Source organism: Zosterops lateralis (genome assembly GCF_965231275.1).
Source record: "Zosterops lateralis genome assembly, chromosome: 8".
NCBI classification, from domain to species: domain Eukaryota; kingdom Metazoa; phylum Chordata; class Aves; order Passeriformes; family Zosteropidae; genus Zosterops; species Zosterops lateralis.
Genome location: NC_139768.1, coordinates 8,887,697 through 8,905,985, shown reverse-complemented (window position 1 = coordinate 8,905,985; position 18,289 = coordinate 8,887,697). Strand labels below are relative to the sequence as shown.

The following is an 18,289-nucleotide window of genomic DNA, read 5'->3' as shown; positions in this document are numbered from 1 at the left end:
GTTGCACTCGAGGTGCAGCTACACCTGGTGGAGGAGATTGGTCCTCCACCACCTGGTTGGCAATTACAGAAAAAAGTTTCTGAATGTTTGTCTCCCTTAGCTTGACAGCTATATGGTAGGTAACTTGTATCTATGCTGAGACTTTTCAGGTTGCATCTATAAATGTATCATTATATATTCCATATAGTTACAGAAATTACTGAGCTGATATTAAACTTAGTGCGGAAAAATATGCAAAGCTTACAGACATTTTTACATAGATGACAGTAAGTGGAACATAAATAAAATGATGTTTTGTAGCCTTCTCTCACACGTAGAAGTACTGAACTATGTGAGTTGTGGCACTGCGACCAAGCTGTTAAATGCTTGTGTCTGTGAATATAATTAGGATCTCTGAGCTACAAGCAGTATATTATCCCTTCATGTGAACCAAAACCAGAAGAGCTTGCTGGGATACACCAGAATGCAGATTGCAGCATCTTACTTGTTGACCTTCTTTGCCTTTTCATTTACTATGTTCATCTTGGCTTACTTTATGTTCTCTCTCTCACAGCATGACCTTTTTGCTGAAAGGTGTGTTATATGTAAACCTTCTCAAAACCCAGCAGACCTCACAAGGAGGTGACTGTACGGTCTCCTACAAGACACTCTAGTGCTTTGTCTTGCCTAAATAAGTTTTCCTTTGTGTTGGCACTGTTATTTGTTGTAGGTGTTTTGATATTATGAAAGCACTAATGAAACAGAAAGAAAAAAAGAAACCAGACAGAAAACCCACCATCAAAACGCCACACTTGAACTCTTAATAGCACTGTGTTCTTGCCGCCAAATTACCCTACCACTAGGCTAAGAATGTGAGGATGAGGTGTTTCTTGTCAGAGAAATGTATTTAAATGTGAAAGCTCATCCTTATAACTGACATTGAGCAGAACCCAACAAATGTAGAGAGAAGAAAATGTCCTTCCGTTTCTGCTAGACACCACCCCCAAATTTAAGCTGGAGGTGCTTAAGTGGTTAAACCCACTGAGGGCACCTGATGGAAGGCAGAGGGCTGTGCCTGAGGGCTGCCCTGAGTGAGGTGTAGCCTGGGCTGGCTGAGATGTTGTGTTTGTTTATGTAGCAGGTCTGAAAAGACTTATCTCGTGCTGTTCTGGGGTGGTTGTGAGAAGGGAGGAAGTAATAAATGCAGATTGAATTCTTTGTATCAGTTTGGTGTGGCCCCTTTCCTCTCTAGAGCAGGCTGATGGCATCTTGGAGTCATTGTGGGAAAAACTTGTAAGCCCTGAAGAAGGACTAAGCCCCATGCAGATAAGAGACAAGCAATGACCAGATTTGTTATTGCAGATGTTGTAATTACTATTTAATTACATTGGTAGATCAGAAAACATAGCAAGAATTTGCATATTATGTTCTTAATCAGTTGAAGGTTTCTGCCTTGCCTGTCACTTCTGCTATAATTCCAAAAATGTGGAGGTCCCAGCTCAGTATGAAGCATGTCAGAAATGAGCAGCTAAGAAAAGCAGTGGTCAGTGCTTTCTTTATTCAGGCAGAGATGAACTCACAGACCTAAGGATGTTGTCATATTCTATTACTGAAGGTTGAACACAGACAGGTCAGCTCACATAAGCTGTTTGGCACAAGTAGTGCTAAAGTGGGCTCTTGACATGTTAAGACCATTTTGAGAAAGGGCTGGAAATATGTTCTGCAGCTGTTAGAGGAGGAAACAGAAGACACGATAGAAATAACAGGCTGGGAAGAGATGGACCAGCTTGTCCCGTGCTCCCTTGGCAGGAGCTGGAGGCAGATTTGAAGTGCAGATTCCACTGTCTGCTTCTGCAGCTGAGGGGGGTGGAACTGTGATTTTGCTTTCTGTTTTCTTTACCAACTTCCTTTGGACAACTGTGCTGCACTGGTATAACCTTTCTGGTTGCTGGCAGAGAGGAGGAGTGTCTACTTTCTCTTGCTTTCTCTTGTTTACTTTTTATTTGATGCTTCCTTGACATTCTTTACCTGTCAGAAATGCTCTGAAGTGTGTGCTCTGCAAAGGGGCAGGTTTATGAAACTGTTAAGTGTTTAGTCTCTACTGCAGCTCAAAATGAAATTAGTAAGATATTTTAAATTTCTTGTTGGAAATCACTCCCACAAGATGCTGGGATGACCTTGGTACATCTTTGTAAACAAAAAAGACAAGCCTTTAATTGAGATGGTGTGTTAGTTTAAAGGGATTAAATTATTTTCCAAAGCCTGTTTGTTTAAATCCTTGAGTTTAACTTTTGAACACTTCATCTGAATAACTTTTTTCCTTCTGCATGTACCTAATTATTTCTGCATTAACCTCTTGGTATGACTGTGGTTGTTCAGAATAAATGGAGTTGAAGAACCTTTGTTCATTTTTTAAAAAGGGAGATACAGAACTTCAGTATTTCAGCTGTGCACTATATAATAGTTATGTCTAATTAACATTTTACTTTCTTTTCTTCTCCAAGGTGTTCTGTGTCTGTGTTTTGGTCTTATAATAGTACTTTATACTTCTGTACCTAAAAAAATTCAGGACCCATATAGTGATTTACCTTCATGTGTATATAGTTGTAAGTAGTGGTTTTTTCTGCCTTAGAAGTTATGTCACTGTGCCTGTCCCTCTTATTGTGTTGAAATTACAGGTGAAGAATTTGTGTTGCATGAGAGACTTTGTGTAGTAATCAGCGAATCTGATACCTCATCCAAATGGATACAAATATAATGCAAATTATTATTTCAGATAATTTAATTTTCCTGAATTCATCCTGTATTTGAATACTGATAGATTGATGACTTTAAGTACTTTTTTTGTTGTTCAGGAGTAGTAAGGGCTTGAAAAAAATTACTGGCTCCTAGACAAGGAATATCTTTTCCTGGCTAACAGTAGCTGTGGAAAGTGAGGAGTGAATGTTCCCAGAGAGAATTTCATGGCAGCCCCCAGACTTCTTGCTGTTTTGTTTTTTCACTGTAGGAATGTTGGAAATGCATCAGTTTTTCTGTCTGACTTTGGCTCTTGGCTACTGTAGGTATGCAACAGTTTAATTTTAGTGCTTCCTGTTAGGCATTGTGCTCTTCTGGGAATTTTGAGTGCAATTTATACCCTTGCTAAAAAGAAAGGGAGCTGCATTTTAGGAAAATACAGAATATCTGTCAGTGTGGGTAGATTGCCTGACTACTTTGCTAATATCTTGTTTAACAAGATGTTAATTTGGTGTTTCCTTTCTTTTAGTTGAGATTAGCAGAGTTTTGCTTTTAACTGATCTGTGTTTTTACAAAATTAGTAAAAGCTTATTTATTTTCAAGACTTCTGCTTTTTTCCACTTCTGCTCACTGCATCTTCTACATTTTTCTTAAATCCCCCTCGTCTGATACTTCACTGATAGGCTCTAAGAAACTGTATGATCAACTTGGCTTTTCTTTTTTCTACGAAAGCAGGCTGAAATTTTATCCTAGAATCCCTGTCATGCAAAAGACAAAAATGCTCATCTGTCTTTAAATATGCCTGTGGTTGAGCAATCCTGCCCTGCTAGTTAATATGAATGAGAGCTTCTTGGACATTTTTATTCTGCTGGGTTTCTCATCTAACTCAATAACTTTATCTTTCAGTACCAAGATAAAGAGGAAGTTGTTCTGTGGATGAATACTGTAGGACCCTACCACAATCGCCAAGAAACGTACAAATACTTCTCTCTCCCTTTCTGCGTGGGATCAAAAAAAAGCATCAGCCATTACCATGAAACCCTGGGGGAAGCACTTCAAGGAGTTGAATTGGAATTTAGTGGTCTTGACATCAAATTTAAAGGTAAGCGATTCAAAGCGCATTTAGTCACTTAAAAAATACACAAACTCTTCAAACTTGATCTTTTAATGAGAAGAACTGAAATTTTCTTGTTGCTAACAACTGAGTGTATTTTATATCATTGATTGGTACACCCTCCAAGTGTACCTGGCTTTTGAGTTTACAGTGAAGTTTCCATCTATGTGCCCTTGAAGGAATATGCTTGCAGCAGATATTCCTTCTGAAGTAACTGATATAATTTTACAAAGTAAAACTAAGTTTCTGTGTGTCAATGTTTAATTATTTACTGGAATTAATATTTTGGAATTACCAGTTCTGAAGATGTAATTTTTGCCTGTGATGATGAATGCTTGCAGACTCACTGCAATTGCAAAGGAGTAGCAAGGGCTCAGCATCTCAAAGTTCCACCTCAGCATGAAGTTGATGATTGTATCCTTCTGATTACTGTCTAGTTTAAAATGACTTTGACAAATATCTTTATAGTACTGTCTCTAACTCATATACCAGTCAGGATGGAGCAGGATGAAGCTGGTCTGTTTTTTTGTTTGGTTGATTTTTTTTTTCCCTGTTGTTTCCTGTCCTCACCATCTTGCTATACTGTTCCAGAGGAGATATTTAACTTTTTCTGCAAATATATTTCTTGGTATTAAGGTCTGAGTCTTCTGTTGCATAATTCTTCTGTGTGTGTCCTTTCAGATATCTGTAGCTCGTAGTTGCAGAACTTCAAATTATAACAGATTCTTTTTGCTTCTTGAGTTTTAACATTGATTAATTTAGTTCAATTTATGTTTCTGTGTATCTTTTTTTTTTTTTTTTCCAGAACACTGCACTTCATTGTACCAATAGTGCTTAACTGCATGGAGAACTTAAGTACAGTGTCTCTTGTCTGAGCATTTATAGTCAGATGGGATTTAGTTTCTGTAAGCTGTGGAAGTTTTATCCAAAACTGGATATCTGCAAAATAAAGACCTAATGATGTTTTTGCTAGCAGTAGGATAAGTTGAATAAAAGATTTTTAGAAAGCTTGTTAATACCTTAAATTCTTCAAAAATTTTAAATTTGCGTAGAGGATAGCATTACCACACTAAAGGAGTTCAAAGTTGAATCTTTCCTTTTAAGAAAGAAATACCTGTACAAACACTGGGGAACAGTCCTATTACTGGTTTGTTACACTTGTAGCATGCAGAAAATTTTACTCAATGTTGGAGAAACAGTTTTCTTGTCAAACCTCATAGAATGTCCTCAGAAACACAAAATGGAAAGAACAGTGAAGGCAACTGGCACCCATTCAACACAATGGTGAAGATTAATAAAATTTCTTTTATCAGAGTATGGTAAATATTTGTTTGTACAGCCAGTTCGATGTGTGATTTTTACTTCCTTTAAGTACCTCAACTTTACAAAGAGATTCTTTTATTCCTGTGACAGATGCACTCTCTAGGTGCAGCACCAAATTGAAAAGACTAGATAGGTTTGTGAGTTGATGTTTACTCCTATGATGTAGCCAATGCACAGAATTTTTAAATATTTAATTCTTGTTATTAGCACCTGGGAACAAAGTAGATTGATAATCCATATTGGACCTGCAGTGAATTGAGCTCCCAACCAAAGTGGCTGCAGGTCAGATATTCTCAATAAAACAGGTGGTACAGGATAACTGGTTGATTCCTAAGTATGTGTACATGATGTGTGAAGCTGTACATGTGCACTTCTAGTTTCTTCTCTTGCAATCTGTGTCCTCTGGATAAAAGATGAAGACAATAATCTCTTTGCTGTTAACTGTTACACAGCGGCTTCTGCATCAGGAATTGTTTTAGTATTTCTAGCAGTGGTCCATGAAATGAAGTCTGAATTCATGGAGTCAATTCATGGGAGTCAGCTCTATTTTACTATCCTTAGTCTGCTGTTAAAGGTGTTAGAATACAATTTTTTCCACATTTCAGAATAACAAGTTTAAATTAATTGTAGCACTAATTATTAGTATTTCATATGCAATTATGTAAAATTTGTATAATTCCTTGATACACAGGTTTTAAAAGTAAAGAAATAGAGCAGAGGATTGCAATACTTAAATTCATTTTTTAGAGGCTTTAAAGCTCTCATAAACCCAGTACAATTTATTTATTTATTTCCAATTTATGTGTTGTAAAATTTGGATTTCTTAGACCAGTCTTTAAAGTTTAGCATTTATATAAAGAATTCTTTTCCACTGTGGTTGTTGGAATGTGATGGTAACACAGTTTTTTGATGACATTTTAATGGTAGACCTTTTTTTTTTTTGCCGAAGTGCCTTTTTTTTTTTTTTTTTTTTTTTTTTTTTTTTTTTTTTTTGTAATGGTAACTAGATTGTATCCATCAAACTGATTTTTTTTTTTTTTTTTTTTAATAATGGGTAAGTTTTATTTCAGTGTGATTGATATAGGCTTCAGCTCTGCATCAGTGTTCCAGAAGTTGCTGCAATTAAATTGAAGCAGGGCTATTGGTGTTTTTGTGGTGGTTTGGTTTTTTAGTTGGTTTCTGTTTTCCTTTTTCCTTTTGTTAACAGACAGAGGCTTGGTTGGTACCGGTAAATTCATGTGTTCTTAAGTAAAAGATGGGGCTTGAAAGAGTGTTGAATATCTCAAATCTGCAGCTGAAATAATGAAGATAATAAGTAATCAACTTGCACAGATTTTCTTCATGAATATGTGAATCATATCTGAGTAACAGGCATCTGTGCTTTCCTTTATGTGCATTTGGCATTATGGCAACATTAACAGTTGCGGGCATTTCTTTCTCTTTAAGAGTATTGTATAAGTTTACAAAATTAAATTAGAATTTAACTTCATACTTTTAGGTTTTTATCCTCTAAAGTGGGTAAAAGGGAAATAGAATTGTTCTAATAAATTAGCTTCTTCCATAAAAAATAATTCCCTTCTCAACATTGTTTGACTGGACAGCAGTAGCAGCGTGAAGCTGCATGTTGTTCATCATATTCAAAAAATTATTTTGGCTACAGCTGTTATTAGCTGAAGTACTAAACTGTGTAAATAAAACTGGTAGTTGAATCAGTAGGCTTTGCCTGTATTTTTTTAACTAGAATAAAAAAATTATGATTCTGCAGAAATGTGCCTTTCTGAGAGTGAAGGTTTCTATTTGAACTCTGGTAGTGGTGACTGGCGGGGTAAATCTACAGTGTATCCAAGTCTCCATGAAGTGTTTCTTCTATTAAGTGTGGCATATGAAAAGATACATGAATAGCTGGATTTTCCTTCTGTTTCAGTACGGGCAATGTTGTTCTTGTATCACAGGTCTCAAATCCATATAAATATCTGTGTGAAGGAAGAACTGAATTATTAACATACACTCATATTGTAATATAACTTCCAAGTTTTCGGTTGGCTTAATTATCTTGTCAAGCTAAATCCAGGATAATAATGCTTTTTAATTAATATGTCAAGTTCTTTACTCAAGTATTTGAGTGACATCCTCTCTTACACCTGAGACCTAGTAAATTATTAAATGTATTGAACATTGGTATCACAGTGACTTCAGTTTGAAAATTTATTTTTTATATTATTCTACAGTGCCATTAGAGAAGACAAATTTAAAAAGGAAAAGGATGTTTTAACAAAATTGCATTTTGTACTTCTTCAGAAGTGTTACTAAATGACCACATTTCTAATGGAGAATCCTTTGCCTAAACTTTCTTATGCAACACCTCTAGAAGGATGACATTTAGTGTTGTCAGATATAATGAGATTTTATATGGTTCACATGTTTGAATGAACCTGCATTGATCTGACTGTTCATAGGAAATTTGAAATCTGGCTAAGCACACTTGCTTTTCTAATGAGTCATGCTTTTAAAAATTTCCTAAATGTGCTACTGACATTATGGAAGCTTTTTTACATAGCAAGTATTACCTCTTTGACATCCGTGATACAGAGGCACCACAAAACCTGCTTTTAACTTCCTCTTCTCTTGCAAACACATCCAGCCATAACTTTGGTAAGAATTCTCTAACATATGCAAAAGCTTAGATCTGCTGAAGCTGTAATGAAGTAGACATCAGGTTCCCCAGCCACCAAATGCTGTTCTAAGCTTCTTTCATTTAATCATTTAACACTGGATTTAAGCTTGACCACCTAACCCTGTCCTGTAACTAAACAACAGCTTCAGCTGTCAGTGGCTGGAGAAAGGAGCACTTGTCTTCCTTCACTTGTTTTAAAGGGAGGTGAGAGGAGCTGTGCTGTGCAGTGTGGCTGAAATCATGTTCCATATGTGATCTCATGCCTGTGTTTGGGGGGAATTGAATGAGATTGTTACTAACGATTCCACTGGGGGTTTGCGTGTGTGCCTGGAGCAACTTGTAACACAGCTAATCCAGATTTAATTCTACTATCTCTGTGATGTCTTGTGCTATTCTGAATGCTGGGAATAAGATCTGTAAAAATGGATGAAGACAGAGTTTTTTTTGTGGCATGTTGCTGTCTGCAGCCTTGTGTCAGTGCAGTTGTTTCACTTCAAATGATATTCCAAAGTCGTCTTTTTTTTTTTTAACAGCAGCAAACCTCACTGTTTATATACTAAAGCACTATATGCAGAATAGATCATTTCAGTTAGTAAAACAAACAAACAAGTGGCAAATTGCACAGTCTGAAATCCCATGGAGTAATTTAGAGTAGGTTACAGTCTAACCTACTTGTGCTGGTACCACTGTGAACCAGAGAATCACCTAAAACCAGCCTGGCCCCCAGAATACTTCTCCAAAACAGGCTTATGGCTTCAGCCCTGGGAAATGCTTTCTTTAATAGCCTCTATCAGTTTCTCTTTTACCTGAATTTCAATTCATGGCTTATTTTCATTTGGTCTGTGCATTAAACAATCCTTTGAGTCAAAAAACGTAATATTAGGAAGGTGTTATCCTTTATTTGAACATAGTATGATAGTGAAGTGACAAATATTTCAGAAAGAATCTCTACTTAGCAGCAAATCCAGAAAATAATAGTTCTGGGGTTTGTGGGTTGGATTTTTTTTTTTTTTTACCTTTTAATTAATGTCAAGACAATTTAAAAATCTGTTAAAATGAAAAAGTGCCAAGCAGAGGCATTTTGCGGGTGGGGAAAAACATCCAAAAATAAAGGCTCCAACTCAGTAGAGGCATAAGTGCAAACTTGAATTTGTAGGTCTGTTTCAGCTGTGGTGCCAACTTTATTGGCTTCCTTCTCTTAAATATACCAGTACAGGCCCTGAGAGTGTTGTCCATGCTCTAAAAGTCTTCTTGGTACATTTGTAGACTCGAATGATTTTGTTACTCTTTTTGTAAAAAAAGTTTTGTTGATCAGATATACTTGGCATATTTTGATTTTTGTTATTATCAGAGAAGTTATGTTTTGTGTTAGAAATATCCTGCTTGCCTTTGCTTTTTCCATGCAGATGATTTGATTTTCCTTTTAAGCTTTATACTGTATTAGTATATTGAAGAAAGTAAGCTGAATTTTGATGCAAATTAGAGCTGTACTTAGGGCGTAAATTAATTTTATCTACTAAAATCGGTCCTCAATTCCAGTGATGACAAAAAGAGGAGAAGCTGGAATTCTTTACTTCTACTGGGTTTTACTATTTGTAGCATGAAAACAGTTACTAAGATTTAGATGAGGGAGCTTGTCTCTGAATCTGTTACTTCCTGAAGTCTTGTAAATATGAGGCCTTTCAATTCTCTTCACTTGGAAAGGAGACATTAGGGGAGGAAACTGGGATGCAAAAGAATGGCTGCTGACAGTATAACTTAGGGATTGTAGATGTGGAAGAACAGCTTTCTGGCTGAAAGATGTGGATTATTTCCAAATGCAACCTCTTGTGCATTTTTTGCATTATTTCTGGTTTTGTCTTCTCTCTTTTTTTTCTGTGTCTTGACTCTGTTTGTCTTGTTTCTTTCTTAGTGGTAATTTCTTCAAAATTGCTGAGAACTTTAAAAAGTTTTAGGGTTTTTTTACAAACATTATTACTAGTCAGGGAAGCTGATCTAAAACAGAGAGATAATGTTGTAAACAGTTTTGGGTATTTGTTAATAATTTCATACCTCTTGTTAAAGTTAGAGAGATCTCATCATCTATTCAGGTGAATCTGCCATCAGCTTTTGTATCTTAATTTAGTGTGGGTGAAGCAGCAAAAAGATACTGTGAAACCTTTCCTTGTCCAATATTTGGGAGGCCTCTACATGCAGAAGTGTAGATTTCTGAACACAATCATGTATTCGCTTTAATGGTTCCTTTTTAAGTGTCCTTTTTTGTTATCTACTTGAGGATAGCCAAGAGGGCTTGGAGACTTCAGCACTGTCCATTCCTCCATTTACTTGGTTTGCCTTCACTTTGAGCCATCTCATTAATAAATCTTTAACTGTGCTTTAATTTTTTTGCAGATGATGTAATGCAGACCACTTACTGTGAAGTTGACTTGGACAAGGGAAGAAGAGATGCATTTGTGTATGCTATCAAAAATCACTATTGGTACCAGATGTATATTGATGACTTGCCAATATGGGGTGAGTGATATTATGCATTAATGACTGGATTACACCTACTCAAGTCCTGTACTGGTGGGTTTCGTGGAGTCATTTAATGACTAAACTTGATTACAAGAATTTCACAAGAATATGAAACTTTCATGCAAGTCAAATTCACAAGAATAAGAAATGAAGTAATAGAGGACATAGTTTTAAGCTGCACCAGGGGAAGGTTAGGTTGAACATTAGGAAGCATTTCTTCACAGAAGGAGTGATTAGACCTTGGAATGGGCTGCCCAGGGAGGTGTTGGACTCACCATCCCTGGAGGTGTCTAAGGAAAGACTGGACGTGGCACTCAGTGCCATGGTCTAGTTGACAGGATGGTGTTGGGTCAATGATCTCAGTGGTCTTTTCCAGCCTAATCAATTCTGTGTGATTCTGTGTGAAAAAAGTTGAAGGCTTATTGCACTAGAGGAACAGTAGGATGGCTGTACTAGCAAAATACAAAAACAGTGAAAAGCTGGTTTGTTTCTCACGCCCTGATTTAAAAACAGTAATTTCTTAGGTTTAAATTTGTTCAAATGTTCAGGTGTGTGGTAATTAGATAGGTTACACATAAGGTTCATGGTATTATGATCCTGAATAGCAAGTTCAATGAAATTATTTTATAGCTGAAACTTTAGTTTGCTACTTTTCTTTGCTACTCATGCAAAAACTGTTTCATTTACTTTCACGGTAAGTTTGTGGCTGTTAACAGTGTTGCTTTATAATCTGTGTTTATATGGACTTTTATTTTACTTACTCTTTACTTACTCAAAATTTCTTTTGTTGAGCATTATTAATCTGGTCTTAGAAGTGCTTTTGTCTTGAGTAAAAATGTGTGTGGTCTTTATTGCCATTGTTTCCTGAGGTCTCTCTGTTTTGTTGCTCCCTCATAACCTGTGATTACATACCTAGTAAAGGGTGCTCTGCAGATTGCACTGATAGCAATCAACCAAACTCTCCAAGGCCCAGTCTCCCTGTTGTAGATATAAACTGAAAGGAAAACATAAAATGTTTTGGTAAGGTAAGGTCTTTGTTGCCTGTGTTCCGTGAAGGAGGTAAACCTGCCCAAACTAAACAAAATCCCACAGCACCTGCAAAAATGTAGTTCAAGTCATGCAAGAAAAGTTCTTTGATAGCTGGTATGCATAATGCTATCCATCATTCATTCATTTTGACAAAGGGTGCTTTTTTTTAAGCTCTTTCTTATTTCAATTGGTTTTAGAAAATATCTGTCTGATGAGCATGCCAGAAATATTAGCACTTTATTTATTATTTATGATAGCCAGGAAGGTCTGGGTTTTTTTCTTTTTGTTTTGTTTTAATGTGTCTGTTTTTAAGAGATACCATTACAGTGCCTGAAGAGAAGTACTTAAGTATTGATTATGTTCTTTTCAGGCGATTTGCTTGTTGTGTGTAATGGCTCTGTAGCCAGACTTGGAGTAGACCTGAATTACTCTGTGTGGCCTTTACTGTACTACTTGTGCAATTGCTGGTAGCCTTTTTAAAGGCATGCATGAGTGACAGTTGTTGCTACAATATTTTTTATGGCTTTGGCCTTACAGCAGAAGACCAATGAATTAATTTTTCTAGGCTAGTAGCAGGTATGTAGGCTAGGAATTGCCTAAGGATAATGTATGCTAAGCTGACTTTTGGAATCCTGTGTGGCTTAACAAAGTCTTGGAGGCTTTCTTTTTTAGGATTTATTTTTCTGGGTGTATTTCATCATCAAAAATGCCAGAGAACTAACATCTACTAAATCTTCTATACACTGACAGATTTTAGACTGTCAACTAAAAAATCTGTTTTCCTGTGATTCCAGTGTTTTTAATGTTTCCCAATAATATGCTTTTTATGCACAAGATGTCAGCTAGAAAACATGTAGAATATAGGTATCACCTTCCTAAGATATTAAGAAGCTGCTTTTGATAGTTTAGAACCAGGATCTCAAGCTGTGCTACATAATAGGGGACTACAGGATCGTAAGTACTGGTAATATTATGTAAGGATATAATATGACATCAGGTGTGAAAGCAAGTGGTGCTGACAGTTTTCGTCTGTGTCTCCTGTGGGTTAGGTAAAGTAGCAGGATTGCAGATTGGTCAATATTAGCCTGACTTTTATTCATAAAAATTAATGAGTTCTTGGTGGGGGACTGAGAAAGGAGTGGATGCACCTGAACCAATCAGAAGTGTTTATTTGCAAATCTGAATGAGTATTTTGGACCTCTGTGTTCCCAGTACGGTGGAGAAAACTGGGAATATAGCTTATCTGCAATAATTTGGGTTTGCCTGGGTCTCTGTTCAACAAAAGAAATGTTTCAGGCTCTGAGTGCTCCTTAAAGCACTGAGACTTGGTGCTAACTGAACAGATTTTATTTCAAGTATTTCTGTTATGAGTATGGAATGAATGATACAGTATGCATGCCTCTGCCAGCTCGCTGATGCCTCTGAGTGTGTTGTGTGGACTTGTCTAGTACCACATAATGTGGTAGCAGGTAGAGAGACTAAAAAAAGCAAATATCTTTTGCTTGATTGTGGTTGCATAGATGTAACTATTTCTAAATAGTTACTAAATTTCAGTAATTATAATGAAGAAAACCATTAGGACTATTTAAGATATGTGGGTATAAGACCTGAAGTAGTTATGATGGTATCCCTGAAATACTCTGAATACTGAGAATGTTTTTTTTTTGTTTGTTTCATCAAAGTAGTGTCCTGAACCGGTTAACCTCAACTTGCAATAAAAATAACTCGTGCTGAATGACTTTTTTTGTTACTGTGTGAAGGCTGTCATGTTGATCCACTTCGTTTGGATTACCCATCTTGAGAACCTTACCAGCCAGCATGTTGTATCTACTGTATGACCCAATAACCTATTTTTTCATTGTTGCTTCAGATTTTATAGCTGGATTAAACCAAATTTTTTTCCCTAAATGTAGAGAGCTGGAATCCTTCTGTAGTGCTACCAAAAGAAAGTTCTCTCTGAAGAGTTGTAAAAGAAAATGATTCAGATGGTGCTAATGTTTGCTGAGAATTCTAGGCAACTTCTCTTTAATTCTATTCTTAAAGCTGACCATTCACTTCTCTGGGCTCATCCAGATGCATTCATGGCACTCCTCCTGTCTCCTGGCAAACTTTAGTTCACTTCATCCTTTATGATCTTTATGGTTTTCCACCTTGCTAAGACTTACTGATACCAGACATATGCACAAACATTAATTCTTAAAATTCACCCTAGAAGTCCTCAAAATACTCCGTAAGGAGTATTTCTATTTTCAGTGAAGAATCAACCTTTCTTAACTGCTGATAAATGAAGGTGATGACATCAAACTGCTATTTGAGGGTTCTGGAAGGTTTACAATATTTTCTAACCTGAAAAGGCAACCAGATCTTTTTAGGTGCATTCAGAAAAAATTATTCCATTTTATATTTTTTCCTGAGTTGCTGTTCCACAGTGGAGAGAGAGACTAGGCTTGATTGTTTCAGAACATTCCCTGAGGATGTGAAGCACTTCGTTAATTCATTCCTTCAGTGAGTGATTGATCAGAATGTCTTTTAAGTAGTTGAGAGGTCTGTTTTGTCACGGTTGTGGATACTACCATGGGAACAGATGGCATGGCAGGTGCCAGGCTGTATGGTGCTGGCACAAACTGGCACATGTTTCATGTAGATGGCATATACAGGGCAATCCTGACACATGAGCATGAGTAAAAAACTTGACAGAAAAATACCATCTTGAAAATAAAAAAAAATAGGTGATGTACAAAGGCCCTTTCTGGTGTTTTGTTACTGTTCCATATCCATCACCTACTTGTTCTCCCATTTCCCCTCACCCTTGTGTATCTTGAGTGCTGGTGTTTTTTGTGACTTTCCATCCTGTACATCTTGTACGTGATCTTTGATCTTGACATCAAAGGTGACACAGCCTGGGAACTTACTGACTGTTGAACTTTTTCTGTTTTCACCCAGCATAGCACAGTCTCTGGAATTCTTCTGTAGTAGATGAGACATTTTGCGCTACTTTACTGAAAATTAGGAACACAGTCACAGAATGGTTTGGATGATGTGAGTTAGAAGGGAACATAAAGATAATTTTGTTTCAACAGGCCCTAGTTTGGGCAGGGACACCTTCTGCTATATCAAGTTGCACAGAGCTCCATCCAGCCTGGCCTTGAACACTTTCAGGGGTGGTACAGCCACAACTTCTCTTGGGCAACGTGTTCCAGTGTTTCACCATTCCATCCAACCTGTTCCATCATTCTCACCATGAGTGAATAGAAAGATGGAAGATGAGAAATTCTAGAGGCCTTGGCTAAGTTCTGTGAAAGAAAATTAATCTCTGTTTAGCTAGCTATTTATCTGGTAAGAATTGCAAATAAAAGTAGAGGCGCTGTTGTTGAGTCTTCTGTAGTATTTGTTGCTGCATGCTTTTTCTTTCAATGCCATTACAAAATGCTTCTTTCAGAGACCTGTGGATTGAAAGTGGAGTCTAGATATTAGAGTTGAAAAGAGAAGCATAAGGTCTTCTGTGTTCTCTTTGTTTATGTTGTTTTTTTTAGCTGGCAAAACTTTTGTAATGCATATTAAAAAAAAAACCCAAAACCAAAATATCTGAAAAGCAGACCTGTAATAGATGCTTACACTTGTTTCCTATGCAGGAATTGTTGGAGAAGCAGATGAAAATGGAGAAGATTATTACCTTTGGACTTACAAAAAACTCGAAATCGGTTTCAATGGAAATAGAATTGTAGATGTCAATCTGACCAGTGAAGGAAAGGTGAAATTGGTACCAAACACAAAAATCCAGATGTCATATTCTGTAAGTAATTTGGTGATGCACCTGTAATAAGAAATTCTGCATGGTGAAATAGCTCAAAAATAGGTACTTGTACACTACCATATGTACTGATATGCTGGGCTATGTTAGAGGAAGATGCATCTTCACTCCTCCAATTATTTTATTTTGTTGCTGAAAAACGTTCATAGATTTATTAATAAAAATGTAAAATTGAAGTACTCAAACAAACTGGAGCTTCTATAATGTGCAGGAAATTGTTTTAGTGGGAAAGGAAGATATCCTGAAAGGATGGAGACTAGAAGTATAGGGGACCTGCAAGTAGGTACATACCATCTTTGTGTTTGGACTTCTGACATTTATATCATAGGTTTGAACTGCATTCTGAGCTAGGATAAGAAGCCATTGTAAGCCTTTATGCTTTGCTAGCAGTTAATATCAAAAGATACTTTGTTTTGCAGTTCCAGTAGAAATTTCTTATTTATATAACATGATTAATAAGGTTTTAAGTTTCTTTTTCTGAAGCTCTCTGCTGTGAGATTGAGTTGCTATGATAAAAGGTAATGAATAAACAATGCTTGCTGGTTGAGACAAATTAATTTTTTCAATTTTCCTCTTAATTTAGTTGATGTTACTTAAATCAAGTGATGGTTCATTTGTCATATTCAACATATTTGTATAGTGAAACCATTTTTTAATACATTGCTTTTCTTCCATGGGTTAGCAGTGGATGTCAGCATAGGATTTTATATCAGAGAATATTTTTGCCACAATTACACTTCGCTTGTGCTGAATAAGTTGTATACTTTGAGGTGCAGATAACTGGGTTTTGTATGTGCTTTTTAGAATTACATTTCCCTATTTTTACTGCAAAATTGATAGTAGAAATTTCAGAATTTGCTATTTCAAATTCTACCAGCATTGTGAAGTCCATTTGCTCTTAATTTTAAGTTGTACAGCTTTGAGTAGCAGCCAGTAATGAAAATAACATAAGATATTCCCTTAAAATACTTTTTAGTGTACAAAGCTCAGGACTTCTCTATCAAATTCTCTTGGCACCACCAATGGGCTATTGCTGGGCAGGCCTGTGTGTGGTGTTTAATTCACAGATTGTCCCTGATGAATTTGTTCTAAGCTGTGCTTCATAGTGGCCAATGCTCTAATGAGAAATGTATCTGCTTAAAACAATTTTGAAAGCTATTAATGTTTTGAGCTATTAATTCTGAATAAGGTTGTAATTTGAACTGAGGAACATTAATATCAAGCCTCAAAGTGAGAAGTGCTGGCATCTTGGGGTTTTTAATATCTTTTAGGACTGTGGTGAGTAGTTGGAGTGTTCAATCTACATTTACGTGCTTTCTTCTATACTCAGTAAGGGAACAGCTTTTGGAAGGGACAGATCCTTCTCATATATTTTAAAATAGATATGTACAAGGGGACTGCATTTGTTTCAATATCACAAAAAAATCTTGATAGTTTTTAGCATTCTTTTGGGTACACTTGTATTATTGGATAGGCTTGGATTTTCAGGTAGGCTTGTATTTCGTTTGTAAAATTGTTTTAATTTTAATTTTTAAATGCAGCCTTGCAAAAATTCTCAAAAATACTTTGTCCAATTGTATTAGCACGATATAGTTCATTAATGCAATTACATTTTCCAAATCCAAACCAGTCCTCTCTGCAGCTGGTGAACTGACAGCAGTAATATGCTGTCAGTGCTATGATAGTGTGTCCATAAACACATACTTTTCCAGTTGGTTCAGAGTAATTTATTGGCAATTGAAGTGTCTAGATTCATAGTAATTATGTATGTGTGTATATATTTTTTATATATATAATATATATATAATATAGATTCTGTAATCATGAAAAAGGTTTGTTGTGTTTGACAACTACAAATTTGTATCTTTGGTTAGCCTCACAGAGAGTGAGAACTGAGACAGTGCAAGAGTGATTCTTCCTTGTTCTTAAAAATAAGCATGGACAAGATTAGATCCATGAGGAGAGGTGGCTGATGCTCATTCCATGCCTGACCTGTAGCTGCCAGTCTTTAGGGACATCATTCCATTGTTTTTGCCAAACCCAATTCATATTGAAGAGAACATCTAAAGTGGATGATTTTTAATATGTGTTCTGGGTTTCTGTATGTGAGTATAGCTAAAAATACTGTAAGGACTTTTTCAAATATAAACATTTCCTCTCTTCAGGTGAAATGGAAGAAATCAGATGTGAAGTTTGAAGACAGATTTGACAAGTATCTTGACCCATCTTTCTTTCAGCACAGAGTATGTATTTGTTCTAAGACAGCCTTACAATACGTCCCTTTAAAATGGTTGCATTAGTTCAGATGTCATGCAATTTTTGGATTATGTCTTCAAATTTTCAGGTTTTCCAGGTGTTCTGGGGCAATAAAGCAAGGAGGTCTGTCTGTTGTTTAAGTGGTAGTGTTGCTGCTAAAACAGGATGGCTCAATTTTTTAGAGTGCTTCAATAAATATGCAGGCAAGCTTCAAGCTTGCAGAAAATACAGGGTAGTTCAAGAAAATACATTCAAGTGACCAGAAGCAATGAAACTTCAGGGACAGGACCGTGCAACTGTGTGAGCTGAATAAGTGCAGTTGGCCATAAGCAGACTTCTTTCTGAAGTAAATGCAGAGCAAAAAGCATTAGCCTAAACCAGTTGACTCTATCAGTTCTGTTTAATTCTGTGGTTGTAATCTCCTTAAGGGTAGTATAGAGCTGTGCTTCTTTCTGAAAGTAGAGACTTTGCATTCTGTTTGGAGTTCAGTGAAAACCAGAAGGATATGCTGTTGAGAGCAAAAATAATGCTGCTGCACATTTTGATCCTGTGCAAAGCAATAATTCTTTGGCTTTGCTACTTCAACCTCTTCTCTAGGAAGGCAGCAGTGCATCGTGTTGCCTTTTGCTTACCAAGGGAGTGTGCACAGCCAGTTGTTCAAACTTTGCTGCTGCTTAACAAAGTTGTGATAACTTCATCCTAGGCAAGGCTGGCTGTTAAAAAGATTTATATACAGTGTTTCAGAGGCCAGTTTTAGTGTCACTTTCTAAAAATGTAGTGTTAGTTATAGTAGGGTTTATTATTACCTAGCTAGTGCTGACAAGCTGCCCTTATAGGCAACAATTTATCT

General features: G+C 36.4%; 1 protein-coding gene across 1 annotated transcript in view; it reads left to right on the top strand.

The window, feature by feature from the left end:
* TM9SF3 (transmembrane 9 superfamily member 3) overlaps positions 1-18,289 on the top strand; it is a 46,401-nt gene that overhangs the window by 4,405 nt on the left and 23,707 nt on the right. Inside the window, exons 2-5 of the mRNA XM_083866111.1 lie at positions 3,622-3,817; positions 10,218-10,340; positions 15,005-15,165; positions 17,349-17,426. Of these exons, the coding sequence (XP_083722237.1) occupies positions 3,622-3,817; positions 10,218-10,340; positions 15,005-15,165; positions 17,349-17,426 (558 nt within the window). The remainder of the gene's footprint in view (positions 1-3,621; positions 3,818-10,217; positions 10,341-15,004; positions 15,166-17,348; positions 17,427-18,289) is intronic.